The sequence below is a fragment of the Pholcus phalangioides genome, unplaced genomic scaffold (genome assembly GCF_987345545.1).
Source record: "Pholcus phalangioides strain wild (caught in Gottingen) unplaced genomic scaffold, Ppha-v1.0 ptg000011l_1, whole genome shotgun sequence".
NCBI classification, from domain to species: Eukaryota; Metazoa; Arthropoda; class Arachnida; order Araneae; family Pholcidae; genus Pholcus; species Pholcus phalangioides.
This window is the reverse complement of record NW_028301604.1, coordinates 864219-882412: the sequence shown is the minus strand read 5'-3', so window position 1 is coordinate 882412 and position 18194 is coordinate 864219. Positions and strand designations below refer to the sequence as shown.

The window sequence follows — 18194 nt, the reverse complement described above, 5'->3', positions numbered from 1 at the left end:
ATAATATTAAAACGTATACACCAGTGTTTCTCAACCCCTGGGTCCGGACATTAGTCGAACCGGGCCGTGAGTGATTCATTGTTTCATTTTTCCGATTGGAGTTTTTACTTGGGATTCAAAACCTCCCAGAACCATCATTGATCCACCTCCGAATTGGCTTTTCGAAAATATGGCTCTGCCACGGCGCAGGTCATGCCAGTAATATTTAAAACCATTAGGTCCATCCAAATTGAACTTCTTCTCATCCGACAAAACATTCTCGTCCCACGTAACACCGAAAGATACATGTTGTTTGGCCAATGTGTTTTCATATCTATTTCCTCTGTGCTGTTTCATAAGTGAAGGTTACACACACACACACAGTTTAACGTGTTTAAGGCAAGTTGTATTTCTCCTGAATCACACATAAGTGAGATTTTTTTTTTTCACGTAGAAACTGCGGATAATCATCTTTTTTTGATGAATGATGAGAGAAAACTTCTTGTGTGCAACCTTTCAGTCCACAATTCCCGGGCCCATTTAAGAAACTTTAACGAACAGTTTTCAATCTTTTAATCCTTCTCGGAATTTCATTACTAGGAATCGCAGTTTCTCTCAGAGCAAGCGTTTCGCCCCTTCAATATCCAATAAATATGTTGCATTTAGCATTTTCATACTTTCAGAGCAAAATTTGACTTCCCTGTGCATGACTGATCAAAACCGTCTCGACTGTTAGGCCAACATGAGAAAAATGCAAATTTCTTTCCCTGACATCAGAAAACACGCGTGTGTGTCCGTATATATTTTTTCCAGGTTTTTACCTTTACTATAATTTAAAAAAAAAATTTCCGGAGCAGTAGAGTGCTTATCAAAATTATTTTCACTGGAAAATGTTTAGTTTCACTTGTAATTATCGCTCTAAAAGTTTCATATATATCTGCATCCATAAGTTTTCGAATTATGACGATTTTTCGGTTGTCTTTAAACTTTTCTCCAGTACCTTACACGATGAGATCCGGAACTATGACCGAGTGCTATGTAAACGCAAAATCATTTACAGTGAAACCTGCATAAAACGGAAGATCAAGAGACTGAAATTATTTTCGTTCCAGACAGGTTTCCGTTTCATAGAGGTGCGCATAAAAATATATGCAGTGATTTATTTCTATCGTTTACAAAACATGTTTTGAGAACATCACCCCAACTTCTATAAACCAACGAGCGTTAAACAAGGACATGCATATTATTGTTTTGAATTTTTTTCATATTTGCTGTTTCGAATAACTATACATTTGAAATTTCATATTTGCAATTTGATCAATATGCATTTTTCATCAATATGCAATTTATGCTGTTGTTGCCATCTTTTCTACATCGATATTGTTAATACCATCAAAAAATACGCTCTTATGTATTTATTCCCCGCAAAAAATTGTATTTGATTAGTTTATTATAAAAATTCACTAATATGCATTGCCCCTGTAAAGAAGTTTAGCGCATTGCATTTTTGTGTCTTACACAGAAAGTAGCAATAACTGTTGATTTCCTAGTGCAAGATGTTGATGTTATCAGATGCCTTCAGAAGAAAATAAATGACAAGATGGAGTTAAAATTAAATTAAAAACGATTTTGAGCAAAATGTTAAAAAAAATATCGTTTTTTATAGCGGTTTCAAAAATCTCCTAAAAATATCGTTATAGAGAGATTTATCGTAGTAAAGGATATCGTTATATCGAGTATAGTTATAGCAATGTTTCATTGTTTTTAAAATAAAAATTCAGAAATTGCATAGCTTTCTAAAAAAAAACAGTGACAAGAGATCAACCCCCCCCCTCAATAACGTTTATGAAAGAAAGATTCTACATTTCTGTAACATTTTTGTGTTCAAATTCAATACGCGTTTCTTGTTGCTGTTGCTGGTGGCCATCTCTACACCGAATGAAAATCTCCGCAGTAGCCAAAACACGGTATCGCTAAATTGCGAACAATAATTCAGTCTCCCTCGCGTATTACTCTCTCGAAATTATCACTTTTTCCAAGAAATAGGAGTGTTTTCTAACAAAAGTAATTATTTACATCATAAATGGAATGCTAAACAAGCTTTTACTAAATTTTGAAAAGTAAATCCGCTTCCCTCTCAAGCCCGACCCCCCAGAACCAGTTCAGATAGAGATAATAAGCACCCTTTTAAGCATCCGTTTTTCCAACAAGTGAAAGAGTTCGCCTAACAAAAGGGGGGATCAGAACGACTCAACTTTCCAAAGGACAAAAAAACATGCACTCGGCCAAAAATTCTTTCCGTTTTAGAAGGTTTTGTATCTACAAATAGACTAAATATGCTTTCTGTTTCTGCGTTAGACATTTCCGTCTTAAAAAGGTTTCCTATTATTGAAAAAAAACATTAATTATTCACTACACTACAGTATATATTTGTTCCATTTAAGGCAGGTTTCCGTTTCATACAGTTTCTGTCTTAGACAGGTTTCATTGTACTTCTATCTAAGTATGGGGTCCTAGAACTATGGGGTCCTATGGGGTCTGCTGCCCGAGTAGCGCGGTGGTAAGATGCTGATCTACCACTATATAAAGGTTACCGTCAGGTCCATGGCTTCGATCCTGAGGAAGAATATAGACAACAAGTTTTTTTTCCGTACCGAACCTGAGGCGACCACCGGTAGATTGCACATGCATTTCAAACCAACTTCTTCGGTAGTAAATTGCTGCATAGCGGTGTGACCGGAGGCACCATGATGTTGAGATGACTCTGCATGTAAGACCTTATGAATAAAATTTTTGTTCACTGTAAATTTATTTAAAAAAGCAATTCAATCAATAGAAAGGGTGTCCTGGATGATAGAAGGCGGTGGAGCTGGATAATATAGAAGACCACGGGAAGAAATAAGATCCAAAAGAAGCCGTGGGTAAAAAAAAGAGGTTAAGAAACACTGATCTGAAAGCATTGAAGAGTAAAGAGCTGCGAGATAACGGCAAGAAAGGGCTAGAAAAAAAGCATTTTTTGCCAGGCTAAGCGTTTAGTCCAGCCAAATCGGTATACAATGAGCATTGTTTTGTTTTTTAATTGTTATTACTGAACATGCGGAAGTGTTTGATTCGTGCCAAGTGAAGTTGAACATTTCTGATTCTTCAACGATCAAACACATTCCCGAAAGATTATAAATGCTATTTAACTGCGAAAAAAAAAATTAACTCCATTTTTATACATAAACGTTTTCTTATTTTTATACACAAACATTTCATTTTTATACACAAACATTTCATTTTTATACACAAACATTTCATTTTTATACACAAACATTTCATTTTTATACACAAACATTTCATTTTTATACACAAACATTTCATTTTTATACACAAACATTTCATTTTTATACACAAACATTTCATTTTTATACACAAACCATTTTTATGATAAAATTATGAAATATTGCCTGTCTCAAATTGTTTGCACGTCGGATATCTCTGCAATCGTTGACTTAACATACAATGAGTTACAAAAAGTTTCCAAATGACACGCGGTTACTCTCAAAATGTCTTAAATTTCCTTTATACATACAAAAATAGAAAAATCAACTTTTTAGACCCTATGTGCTGAAACTTTCAATTAGTGAAATGTAAGTGCAGCTCCGAAAAGTCATTTACAAAAAATTTCATGGTTTTAAATGCAATGTTAATAAAACTATTTGACTTTGAAGTTTTCAGCATTTATCGCCGACGATTAAGGGTGTGGTTCACCAATTGGGAAACGTAAATTGAAATCAAAGTTGTAAAATTTCCATTAATGAAAAAAATAAAATGATTGAGTTCATTTTGTAGTCGGCGCTCGTCACAGCAACCGGTACGATAGGTCCCAAATATGTTTCCTATTTCCGCCTTGTTATTTTTTATCCGATATAACGACCAGTAAATGTCATTCAATCCATTACAACGTCCGGACTCGGCTCGGCCCTTGTTTTTTTCTACCAAAATCCGTCGTTGAGTGTGTTTGACCAACACCTCCCTAAAGAAGACCCCCCCCCCCTCTTCTTTAGGAGGGTGTTGGTTTGACCCTGACGCTTGAACAAGAAAGGGTAACAAACATTGTTGTTTAAAGTTAAAACACTGTCACTTCTACGGAAAGCTTACGGTTAACTAGTGTCATGACTGGAAACACACACACTTCGCTCTTACCATTTTGTTTTATTTTTTCACAAATGGTGGCACACTCTCTCTCCACGTGATTGATTTTTTATATTATTTCTATTTCATTACTCAATTTTTCTCAATTTCTCAATGGGAGAATATACAGTCAAGTGAACTTTTAGTATTTTGCCACACGTAGCAAAAAATAAATGTAGCTATATTCAAAGTTTAATACCTTTAATATGCAGTATGTTTGTGAGTACAATGTACGTACTATATTATGTATTTAATTTTTTTTGTAGCCTGCTACATTTTTCATTGCAACATTATGACAAAATGAAAGAGTTTTTATTTTACTCCGGTCAATACAATATACAGTTTTCCGGAGAAGATAGACTGTAAGGTATTTCTAGAACGTTCGATATATAATGACCTCCCAATATAGCGTCCGTTTTCCGTAGAACAAAGAGGGTCGTTATAACGAGCGTCCACTGTATTTATGTAGAGTCCTTAAAAATAACTTTTGTGTCAAAATGAAAACTTGCCAACGCAGTGATAAGTTACTAAAAATCATTGTGATTTTATATATTTAATATCTCGATAAATATTGCATTTAAAAATATGAAATTTTTTGCACAAATGACTTTTCAGAGCGGAATCTACATTCGATACTTAGAACTTTTAGCACACGGGGACTGTATAAAAATTTCTTAAATTTTTTTATGTGTACGACCTTTCACAAACAAATTTAGAGAGTAACTGCACGTCATTTGAAAACTTTTTGTAATTAAAATTACGTTTCTAAACTCAGCGTTAGCAAAGATATAAGCTGTGCAAACAATTTTGGATAACGTGTATATATGCACTGCCTGCTAAAAAAATTAGAGGATATGTATAATTTATTTAAATTTATTAATTTATATTTAATAATTTAAATTTATTAATTTAAATTTATTAATTTAAATTTATTAATTTAAATTCGTTAATTTAAATTTGTTAATTTAAATTCGTTAATTTAAATTTGTTAATTTAAATTTGTTAATTTAAATTTAACAATTTAAATATATTAAATTTATTTATTTAAATATATTAAATTTATTTATTTAAATATATTAAATTTATTTATTTAAATATATTAAATTTATTTATTTAAATATATTAAATTTATTTATTTAAATACACTGCTGGCCACCGTAAATGCAACACCCTGAAGGAAGCATGCAAATAATATGAAATTTACAACATGCATTAGCGAAGGTGAGATATGCAAATGATTAGAATTTCAGCGCAGACGCACATCACGCGCGCCTGTGGCGCCACTTCAAAGCGCTATTTAAGGCTTGGAGATTTCGACGGTTTGAAGTACGGCAATTGTGTTTTTCTTGTGGTTTTTTCAAAAAAACGATCAATTATGCCTCGTAGAAAACAGCGATCATCTTTTGATCAAGTATCCGAGTTCAACAGAGGAAGGATAGTGGCCTACCGAGATTGTGGATTATCTTTCAGGGAAATCGGTAGTCGTGTTGGACGAAACCAAACAACTGTAATGCGGATATGTGATCGTTGGATGCAGGAGGGTACGACGGACCGACGTGTTCGATCGCATCCACCTCAGTGCACCACTTCACGTGATGACAGGCGTATTGTGCGTATGGCAGTGACGGATCGCTCAGCCACATCACGAACCATAGCACAGCACATTCAGTCTGTACCGCATCATCCAGTGTCTGCGCGTACCATTCGACGCCGTTTACAGCAGAGTGGTCTGTCCGCAAGACGTCCATTGCTTCGTCTACCCTTGACGCAGAACCACAGACGTCTCCGCCGCCAATGGTGCGATGAAAGAAGGATGTGGACGGCACAATGGAATGAAATTGTCTTTACTGACGAGTCACGCTTCTGTCTGCAACACCACGATGGTCGGATTCGAGTCTGGAGACACCGTGGAGAGAGGATGCTGAACAGCTGCGTTATGCACCGCCACACTGGTCCTGCACCGGGTATTATGGTATGGGGCGGTATTGGATATCACTCTCGCACTCCTCTACGCATTGCCGGTACTTTAAAAAGCCAGCGCTACATCTCCGAGGTGTTGGAGCCAGTTGTCCTTCCTTACCTTCAGGGCTTGCCCACAGCCATATTTCAACAGGATAATGCGCGACCATACGTGGCACGCATTGTCCAAAGGTTCTTCGTCAATCGCCAGATTGAATTGATTCCCTGGCCAGCTCGGTCTCCGGATCTTTCGCCGATAGAAAACATGTGGTCCATGGTTGCTCAACGATTGACCCAGATTACATCCCCAGCTGCCACACCAGATCAACTTTGGCAACGCGTGGAAGCTGCTTGGTCTGCTGTACCCCAAGAACTCATCCAAAGTCTCTTTGAATCAATGTCGAGGCGTGTGGCAGCGGTGATCTCCAACAATGGCGGCTACTCTGGCTACTGATTTTGGCAGGAACCACACTTCACAGAAGTCTATAAATTTAATCATTTGATGCTTGGTCAACATGTTATCTACAAAATAAATGTTGTTGCGATATCTCTTGTCTTTCTTGGTGTTGCAATTTGGGTGGCCAGCAGTGTATATTAAATTTATTTATTTCAATATATTAAATTTATTTATTTAAATATATTGAAATTTGGTTGATGATTAGCTCTTGTGACACAACTCTGTGAATATATAACAATGTTACCTGTCTATATTTTATCAATTAAAATGTTTAAAAATCACAATTAAATAAAAACTACATTTCCCCTAATTGTTTTGAGCAGTGTGTAAGCCTATATATAATCTTAAATTTAGAACATGAAGACGGGATATGAACCTATTACAATATTTCTTGGCTTAAATGACGCATTCGAAAAAAAAAATATTATTCAACGTAAGCATCGCCCAGAAGAAAATTTAAATTCAATCTAACCACTGTTTTTTGTGTATTGACGTTTACGACCAAAAGATGTTATTAGCAGGATCCAATGTATTTTTTTTCCGGAAACTAACGAAAGCCCGCGAAATCGAAAAACAAACCGCGCCTTGATTGATTCGTTTCGAATTTGCCGCATCAAGCGCATGTCATAAACGAGTTACATAAACAATCGTAGTGTGTAAAAGAAGACACGCATTAAAAGTTGAAATTTTCGCGAGTCTTTCGTCCCTCTCTTGTGGAGAAACATCACACACATTCAGTGGAAAATATTTTAACATTTTTTTTTTTTTTGCAAATGTCAAGTGAACGTAGCTCTTGGCAAAAAAGTGTTGGCGATATTTGGCCTCGTCTCTTTCTCGCGCTGACTCAACTCACTCATTGAGTTTTGCATTTCCACCACACGAGACACGAAAGTGAGAGAGAGATGCTGTCACACAGTTGAGCAAGTAGTCCTTTAAGTAGGAGCATCTCTTACTTTTTCCCCTTCCGTTTCCTCTCTTTAGTCCTTAAAACTCTCTCTTAACTCTCTCTTTTCCTCTCCTCATCCCATAATATATTTCTCTCTTACTTTTACTCAAGTAAAAAACCAAATATGTATCCGACTTTGTTGATCTGGAGTGATTCAAAATAACTTGACTTCCTTCAGATTTACCTCTTTTTACGTCAAAATATTCGTAATAACTTAATCTCCAATCCTTAAAATTTCTTTGAATTGAAAAAAGCAAAAAGTAATGATATCAAAATAAAACTCGAAAGAAATGCACAGTTTTCAATATTTATTTAAATTTTAGTGGGCAGTCTTCGTAAGATCTAAAGTAATGATTATTTTAAATTATGTTCTAATATCGAAAGAAGTTTTGAACGGATTAATTTTATATTCATGGTATCTCGTAGAAAATTATTATCGATTATAAATTAAATGATTTCAAGAGAGATTTCCAAAAACTTTTTTAGTGATTCTAATTAGATTTTAATTCAATTAATAGAGTTTTTAAAGACAGAATTTGTTGGAGATTCAAGTTTTTGAATTTTAACTAACTTTCCGCTAACTTTTCCCCGTCTTCGGTTTCTGTTTCGTGATGCTCTGACAGTGAATTTTTTAATTTAATTTTTTTTTGTTTAATTTATATAGATTAACTGATCGGGAAGAACAAATGTATTTCAAAATGAACTGCAGCGAAGCTATGAAAATCGCACTAAAGGAGCTGGTTAGTGTCCCGTCGGGTGGTTGAATTAATAAGAGATATATTAAAAAAAAGTTTTTGTGTATGTATATATATAGATGAAGATCCATCGAAAAAACATTACCAAGAAAGTTTGCGAAATGAAAAAAAAGTGTCGTCTATTCATCCTATATCTAACGACGTATATGGTCGTCGCAAGTTGTACGGCCGATGAATCATGCTCGAAAGACTGCGTTTGTTCCGGCCCGGCCGATTCACGACGTGTCGACTGTTCCAACATGAATCTCACGGCGATACCGACGGATATCGAGTCCTCCACGTTGAACCTGTAAGTAGAAAAAAAATATTTAGAATTTCGTTCACGCAATTTTTATGACGAGATGACAATCTTTCTTGTTTCTTTTCTATACGGTATATCTAGATTAATTGGAGATTTCCTTTCACACACAACAAAAACAAATAAATCACGTATCTTATACCCACCCCATAGTGTTTTATTTATCGTGAAGTTTCGAAGGCTATACGTTTTTGTTTTTTTTATATTTATTTTGTTTTTGTTCGAAATGGAAGCTATGAAAAATGATGTAAGTAAAATCTTTCGAAAGTTTAAACATTGCGTTATTTATTATATACATTATTCATTTTTTCCACATATACATTTAAGCACGAGAATTTCAGACGTGGGTTGAGTACATTGGGTTTTCAGACGAATTTAGTAAGTACATTATTTATTGATTTAATTATTTTATGATGTATAATCCCTGCCGGTCAAAATATTGTGGAACGTAAGTATTTATCAAACTGACAGTATCACTGAGGGGAATCGCAGTATTTCGCGAATCGTGGGTTTATATTTATATTCACTAAGCTATTTATATTCGACGGCCAATAAAAATTTTAATAACAAGTATTCTTCGTTAAGGGCACATAACATGAATTTTAGAAATAATTCTAAAATTGATTACTGGAATCAAAACGGTGTAAAATAGAACGTAACTGAAGCCTTTTAATGTACGAAATAATTAATTGAGTCGGAGAAAGATGAAATTGAAGTTCAGTAGAAAAAATCTTAACTTTCTATGGTCTGTTTTTTCACGGGAAATCACCATACATGTATAATGAAAAAGTTCCTTAACCCTCTAGGTCCCGTGTATATTTGAATATACATGGCAAATACATGATCAAAAAAGAGTCCCGATTATAAAAATTTCTTTTCTCTTTTTTTTTTTTGTGCCAAAAATATCTTTTTAAAAATACGGCTATTATTAGAGGTTCATAAAATTTCACCAAATTGAAGAAATTGGAAATGAAATTCAAAGTAAAAACTACAGTGAAACCTCGTTACAACGATACTTGATATAACGACATATCCCTCTACAACTATATTTTTTCAAATCTTGTTTGGAATCGCCTATAATCTAGTGTTAAACACCACTCGATACAACGATATCCTTTACTACGATAAATCTCTCTATAATGATATTTTTAACAGATTTTGAAACCGTTTTGCAAAACGATATTTTATTAATTCACTCAAAATCGTCTTAAATTTAATTTTAATTTCGTCATTGCTTTCATTTTTCCAAGAGCGGCCAATAACATCGGTGTTTTGTCCCGTATCATCACCGAAAATGTTGATAAAGCTGTTAGTGTTACTACTTTCTCTGTAGGACACCAAAGTGCAATACGGTAAACTTCTTTACAGGGGCAACGCATCTGAGTGAATTGCGTTAATTAACTAATTAATTTCAGTTTTTTGTGACCAATAAATACTTTAACGGCACGTGATGACAATGTTGCCTCTCGATATAACGATAATACCTCTACAACGATATTTTTTCTTGGTCAGCAGAATATCGCTACATCATGGTTTCACTGTACCCAACTTTGATAAACAAAATTTTATCTTTTTATAGATAACATTAACGTCAAGGCGAACTATATGATTTACCCTTAACTAACCATTTTATCTAATTAAAAATCCTCTCTGATTAATTAAATTCCTGTGCTGATGTATTGTTTCAATTAAAAATATGCTAACAACGCTAGTTTACATCCGTATTTGTAAAAAATAAATTCAATATTTTTTTGGGGGGGTGAACCATAGAAGGTTAAAATGCTAAATCAATGTTCCCAACGTGGGCAATCATATTGCCCCCGAGGGGAAATGTCCCAGGGCGGTAGAATCTACGGGTTTAACATAAGGATCCTACGGGTTTAACATAAGGATCCTACGGGTTTAACATAAGGATCCTACGGGTTTAACATAAGGATCCTACGGGTTAACTTGTGTTGGGGGCGATGGGAGAAAAAATTTCTTAGGAAGGGGGCGATGGAACAAAAAGGTTAGGAAACTCTGAGTTAAATGATGTCTAATAACCTTTGATTTATTTATTTATTATTTATTCCAATTGAATTTCTTGAATGAATATAAATTGTTAATTGTTAAATAAATTGACTTATATGTTCTCAAAATTGCTGATTTGAAAAATGATTCAAATGTAAAAATTAAAATTCAGTTTGAGAATACAGACATGTTTGAAAAAAATTTCTAGAAAATTCAAAAAATCAACAACAATCAATAAATAACTGCAATTTTTAATAGCAACTTTGTCACCGACAACGTTTCCTACCAAATTGATTAATTGACGTAAAATCCAGACTCGCATTATTTAATAAATAAATAAATAAATAATAATAAGTGACATGTTTTTAAAAGCAATTTTTGCAATAAAAGGTATTTTTATATTCGGTTAAAAGCTTGGGTTCGCATGAAAAATTGGCTTATCAATTATTGAGCGATAATGAAAGTTTTATCGTTCATCCATTGGCCTCATTACTTTCTTCAGCTAATCATTGTCAGGTTTTCAAAGAAAGATGTTGGGGTAAAGAATAAAGAATGAGAAAAGGGGGACGTTGTGAATTACGACGAAAGCTCGGCCCATCCAAGAATGAAGATGACAAGGTGTATCCTTTTAATTATGTCTCGGGCCTGAGATGTGAAGGCAAACCTCCCTTCAGATTAATTGCAACCACCACAGCAACATAGAATAATACTCGAAGAAAGAAAGAAAAAGGCTTGTCGAGTCATGAACCGTAAGTCTGAGAGACAGAGAGTCTGAGAGTGAGATCAACCGAAGCTATACGACGTAATTATGGGCTGCGATTACGTGCTTGGCCTGTGTGACAACCGGTTGGGTGAGACCGGCCATAGATCTTTGTTACCACGAAATGAGTGAACGCATCTCTCAAAAAAGAAAGACTAATATCTATCGCTTTTCTGGCATCGACCAGTTGTAAGGCAAACTGTTGAACCTCGAAGACACGATGTGTTTCATTTTCCAAAAAAAAATATTATACCATTTGTGAAAAATAGTAGCTAGCCTTACATACAAAGATTTATGATCCTAACTCTTTTTCAAAACCACTTGTACACTGACAGTAGATATTCTGTGTATGTATATATAAATATGCTTTAAAACCCATTTATTTTTCAACTACAGTTATCTCTCACTTATACAATCTATCGTTTATACGTTTCTCTTAGTTATAAGACGATTTTTTTACACTCCCGGCTGAAGATATCGGAAAATAATGTTGATTTTCATTCACACTTAATATGGCTTTTCATTTATGCGACTCATTTTGCGATGTACCTCCAGGCCGGGGTTACACTATAAAAATTACATAAAAGATCTTTTACAGAATTTAAAAAATGCAACCAATGAGCTTATCGGTAACATTCGAGTGAATGTGAGTGTAACCAATAGGCATATTGGTTGTTTTTTTCACGTTTTGTAAAAGACCTTTTATAAAACTTGAAAAATGCCACCAATAAGATTATTGGTTACATTCTAGAAAATGCAATCTTATTGGTAGCATTTTTCAAGTTTTATAAAATGACTTTTATCAAACTTGAAAAATGCAACCAATAGGCGGATCCGTTAACTTCGCTCGAATGTAACAGATGTGCTTATCGGATCTACAATTTATTGCCGATTCCGAACGGTCAGTGTCGCTCGATTGTCATCACGGCTGCTGTAGGAGAATATTTACTTTTCAACTTCCAGAAATTTACCTGGGCAAGTTTTCGAAAGTTTTTATTAATTATTGGAAATGTGACTATATTAATTTGAAACTAAGCACAATGTACATCACAAGTTTTGCATTTTATTTGTGTGTGCGGCCCAATTTTTTTTAATATCGTGACCATCATATATTCCCAAGAGATCATCACGATCTGTCCAGGGAAATTTTAGTTAGCGATTCTCTCTCCGTTTAGATGGACAGCTATTTTTTCCTAGATCGTACGTCGGATATTAAAGAATACTATAACTATTATCTGAGCTGGGGTAGAATATCTCTTTAAAATAGAAACATTAGTAAGATAAAAGAGGAAAGGTCTAGAAATAACACGTGTCCTGTTCTCTGTGGGCCCATCTTGACTGTTTTTGGGCAGAATACGAAGATTGCATTTGTGGCTCTTGTAAATGGACTATGACATCACCGCATCACCAACTACAAAAACAAATGATGAAAATTTTAGTTTTGTTTGTCATAGACTCATTAAATCTTGTTTTTGACCAATTTGAATTTTACTTCGGTACTGGCATCTATCAGTTTTCATGTTGCACATTTTCCAAATTTATTCCCCCCACTTTCACTTATACGCCTATCTCACTTATGTGTCTTTGTCTTTCGTTCCCTTCCACTGACGCATAAGGCCGTGCACATAGTGCGGTGGCCAAGAAGTACTGTAGTGCATAATAGAGACTAGGACGAAAAAATTGTATTGTTATGTTCTACACTGCTCATACTCGACAAGCGCGGCGAAAAAGAGAAAAAGGCTACTCAACGAGGTGCGCGATTCGAACAAACCTGTTTTCACACCGATCGGCTGATTTTCGCTATCTACTGAATGGTCTGGTTCTCCCTTTTCCCCTCTTCTGCGGGGGGATCATCATCATTATCATCATCATATCGTTACATTTCATATATAATCGCTCCGGGTCATATTTTCTCTATCCTCCTCCTGTTTTACTATGTGCGGACATCTCTTCCTCTAACCCTATGCATTTTTTTCTTCCTTCTCGCGATTCTTGCAACTCGTACCTCTTCGCTCCACTAAAAGAGTGCAGCCTGAGTGAGCGATCACTGTATACCTATTATTGATGTTCCATGTTCAGATAAATTTATTATTTTGAAACAAATGAAAGAAAAATTCGTATGAGCGAACGCGAAAAGAGTAGCTACTTTTATGTCGATGACCGATTTTAACTTTTATGATCAGTCTTTACTATCCTTGTTAACATACCAAATAAATGTTGATTGATATCCCAATCAATCGTAACACCAATCGTAAAAATCATCATCATCGATAACTTTCAAATGCATGGTCATGTTTATGACGGTTTCAGACATCATCTTCCATTTTTATCTCGATGTGATCTTGAAGGTATCGAATAAATATTCGACAGGGGAAAATTTCTGAAAGCCGGGAAGGTTGATAATTTCTAATAGTAGTTGAGTAGAATTTTTAGAGCTTCAGCAGAAACTTGAAAGACATGCGAATGCGAAGAAACACTTACGTAAAGAATTTGTAACTTTATGGGATTTCGTTCCAGTCTATAATTCATTGATACACTACTAACGGAACCTTTAGAGACACTCTCTTAATATTTCATTGATAACTGCCATGTATAAAACTGATGAGAATAAAAAGTAAAGTTAGTGGAAGAAAAATGATAAAAGTAATAATCACTCCAAATTAAATTAATGATACGTAAGTTAATGATTTCATTAATCATAAAAATATACAGGGTGCATAGCAAACAGGGGATTTGACATTTTACTGGTGAACCGTTGTTTCTAGAGGTACACATCCAATTAGAAATAATATGTAGTACTCAGATATACCATTCATGTTTCTCAAGGTGTCTATAATTATTGAAATAAAAATATCAGCTTCTTTACACTTTCCCCGTGCGCCCCAACGCCCAATCAGAAAGTTGTTGACCTGTCTCTCTCGATGTCAACAAAAAAATTCCATGTTTCTGAGTGCAATATTCACTGAGATATTCGAATTCGAGAAACGGAAAAAAGTTGGGAAAAAGCAGCTCTAAATTCAGAAAACCATTTTATCCGCATTAAACGCTGTTTTTTTTTTCCTTCTAAATTTCTTCCGTTTTCCAAATTTGAATATCTCAGTAAATATTGCACTCAGAAACGTGGAATTTTTTTTTGTTGACATCGAGACAGACAGGGCAACAACTTTCTAATAGGGTTTTGGAGCACACGGGGAATGTGTAAAAAGATATTTTTATTTTATTTTAATAACTATACAACCCATTTAAGATATGAATGACATATCTGAGTACTACACGTTATTTGGAAACGTTTTCAAATTGGAAGTGTACCTGTATGATCAATGGCCCGCCAGTGAATTGCCATACCTCCTGTTTGCAATGCACCCTGTATATCTAGCAGCAGCAAGAAAAAGAACAGCTGAATAAGTGTTTATAAATTTTTCGTACGCTTCTTCCCCCTTGTTCCAGAGATAAATTTCGAAATTTGACAAAACCAAAAATTGTTGAAATTAAAATAACAAATACACAGATTAACAATCAGAAAGAGATTTTTTACAACTTATCAATATGAAATATTTGCAAAAATAAAATTGTTATAAAAAAATCTAACCGATCTTTTTTATTTGGGAAACTTCCAATTTATTTTCTGGTATTATAACGATCAAAAAGATAGAATCGCGGTAAATTATGTGTCGTGTATGCACTTATAATTATTATACAGGTGATTCCATAATTCCCGTTGCCGCATTTTATGACGAACCGTTGGTACTAGAGGCATACTTTCAATTAGAAAAAGTATCCAAATAATGTGTAGACCTCAGATACGTCATTCATGTTGCAAACGATCGTATAGTTATTAAAAAATATTAAAAAAATTTAAAACTTTTTATACGGACCCTGCCTACCCTGTCCTCAAAAAACGAATTGAAAAGTTGTTTCCCCGTCTCTTCTGAAGCCAATAAAAAAATTCTACTTTTTCAAGTGCGCGCGCTCTACTTTTCCAATATTCGCCGAGATATTTCAATTCAAAAAGAGGGGAAAATTGAGGAAAGAACAGCATAAACTAACGGACAGCGATTCTTTCCCTCGTTTATGCTGTTCTTTTACAACGTTTCCCAGTTTTTTGAATTCAAATATCTCAGCGAATATTGCACTTAGAAACGAGGAATGTTTTTGTTGGCCTCAAGAGAGACAGGACAATGACTTTCCAAATGTGTTTTTGGAGACAGGGTGTCCGTATAAAAAGTTAATTTATATATTTTAATAATTAAACAACCCCTAGCAACGTCAATGCCCTTATCCGAGTTCTACATGTTATTTGGATGTCTCTAGGATCAACGGTTCACCATTAAAATGCGGGAAGAGGAAATATAGAATCACCCTGTATATTATGCTGAATTTTATTTCAAAAACTAGGTTTTTTTGGATAGTTTGAAATGAAAGGCTTTTCAAAGTGGCAACCATTCTTGAGCACAATTGGAATACAATGTTAAGAGGTTAAGTGTGTGGTTAAAGAGGGAGCGAAACCTGATCGGAAAGTTAAAAGAGCAGCTAAATTAGGCATGTTCCTTTGATGTATGTCTTGTGCTTGTGGTTTGACGTCCAAACCGAACCAGTGGCTAGGTTAGGAGTCAAGTTCTTTTCTTGATGGGACGAATGTAGCACTTGAGATCGAATTAATGATTAAAAAAAAAGAAGTAACGCCACTTCTGGTAATACCATAAAAGAAAGCAATTATGTGACGTTCACAAACGGGTCCATTGTATCTCATCTTTGCTTTGGATTTTTATACTCCAGCCGTTTGTTACCAATACATAGTTTTGAGAAGAGAAAAATTTAAAATGTATGAGATCATATATAAAAAATATACAGTGTAACTTCAGTTAACGAGCTTAATTCGTTACCCGAATCGCTCGTATAACGAATCAAACTTCCCCATAGGAAATAATGTCAACTCGGATGATTCGCTCCACAATTATTCTTCATTCACACAAAAATGACTAATAAAAGCGCTCTTCTCATCAATAATACAATACAACAATAATTTATTTAATAATGCAATACACCATAAGTAAGTATATATACAATACAATAATCTCTCAATCTGAAACAACTCTCATTTTGCAACGACCAGAGAGAGGGCTATTTTTTAGGACTAATTGTAATCACCATTTTTTTCTTTTTGTATGAATTTGAAAAGGAACTAATATGAATTACGATTGTGCTTTTGAGGATTTCGCGGAAATGAGAAATTGCATTGTCATTGACAGGGGCGTAGCCAGAAATTTCGTTCGGGGGGGGGGGGAAACCAAAGTGATAGAACAATAGATTTGGCCATCTTTTTCCCTTTTTTCGGTCATTTTCTCACATTTTGGGTGGGGGGACCAGACCCCCCAAGTCAGCCCCCCCCCCCACCGCTACGCCCTTGGTCATTGGACATATTTATTGCTCGCACACTGCTACAGCTTTACTTGGGTGGTTCTTTTCTGCAAAATTTTGCTCGGCTTTCCTCATCTCCGTAATCTGATTTGAAGTGAGGGACTCCTCATTTCTCTCTTCTTTAGACGAGAACCTGTCCATAAGCACTTGCACGGAATGGAGATCCATCAGTTTGTCTGTGGTCAGTTCCTGGATATGCTTCTCCACTAGTTCTTGAATGTCGTCCTCATATTCACCTCTAGTCACATGATATTTCACAAGAACACAACCTCTTTGACACTTTAATGAGAGAACTAAATGAAAAGAACTGTATGAGAGAATTTCAAGAGCTAACCCCCTCAAAGTCACGTTCAATAATGCAATTAGCCTATAATTTTCTTCAATTATAATTAAGTTTATTATGTTAATTATGTTATTATGTTCTCTTGGTGACTCCATCCCAGGCTATATTGATGATCTTGATGCAGTGTGTTGTAAACGGTGTTGAAATGTTTTTTCCAAACTCTAGGAGGGTAAGGTTTGTTCCCCTCAGTCATCTCCAAGCTTCGCTGAAATAGTTCTCTGGTTTCGAGCTTTTTAATGTTGGAAATTATATATTGGTAATTGTCGATCGGAAATTCGAGACTGAAGGGTAAAATATTTCAGCCACTTTATTGGGAGATTTGGCTGTTGGGGTCTTTGCATTTGTAGTTGTATATTACCCACAATTCCACAGTACGTGTGTGGGCGAATGCGGAAACTATTGGCTCAGTTATGATAAAGTGAAACTAAATGAACAAAGTGCAAAAATTTTTTGCTCGTAATATGCGAATTATTCATTAACCGAATCTTTCGTTATTCCACTGTAGAGATTTTATTGAGAATATAACTTGATTTTTCAGCTGTTCATTCGCAGATACTGGGGAGAAAGTTTATTTACATCGCAAAAAATGACAAATCTCCTTGCACAGTCCAAACTCTGCAAATGTATACCAAGTTAGAAAATAAACCGGTTAATCCCTTAACGATCGGGGACGAAATATCTCGGCCTTGAATAAATGGAAGAAATATATTAAAGCTCTCTCTCTCTCACTTCCCACTTCATTGGTAACCCTGCGAAAGAAAATTGTCTTTTTTTTTATTTTCCTATACCCCAGAATTATCTTCGCTACGGTTTAACGATTAAAAAAGTATATATAAATAGTTCATAGGGAAAGGGTAGAGCTGGGATAGGGAGAAAGAACGAAAATCCCTCTCTGATCTCCTCTCCTTCATTTTCCATATGTAAACAATCATACCATTTTTGAAATTTACCTCTTCTAGTTCAACTGCACTTCATCCATATCTGTTACCAAAACCCTGTATACTTTGTGTCCTGTAAGTGCTAATGCAGCCTTTATCTCATCAACGGTCTATCGTAGAGGTATAGTTTCAATTAAAAAAATGCTTAAAAGTTA

At 34.9% G+C, this 18194-nt stretch overlaps 1 protein-coding gene across 1 annotated transcript in view; it reads left to right on the top strand.

Moving 5' to 3' along the window:
• The first annotated feature begins 7426 nt into the window (after positions 1-7426).
• Positions 7427-18194, top strand: part of LOC149079915 (uncharacterized) — a 144241-nt gene continuing 133473 nt past the window's right edge. The window contains exons 1-2 of the mRNA XM_089238778.1: positions 7427-7507; positions 8182-8561. Coding sequence (XP_089094904.1) covers positions 8332-8561 — 230 coding nt within the window. The 5' untranslated portion in view covers positions 7427-7507; positions 8182-8331. The remainder of the gene's footprint in view (positions 7508-8181; positions 8562-18194) is intronic.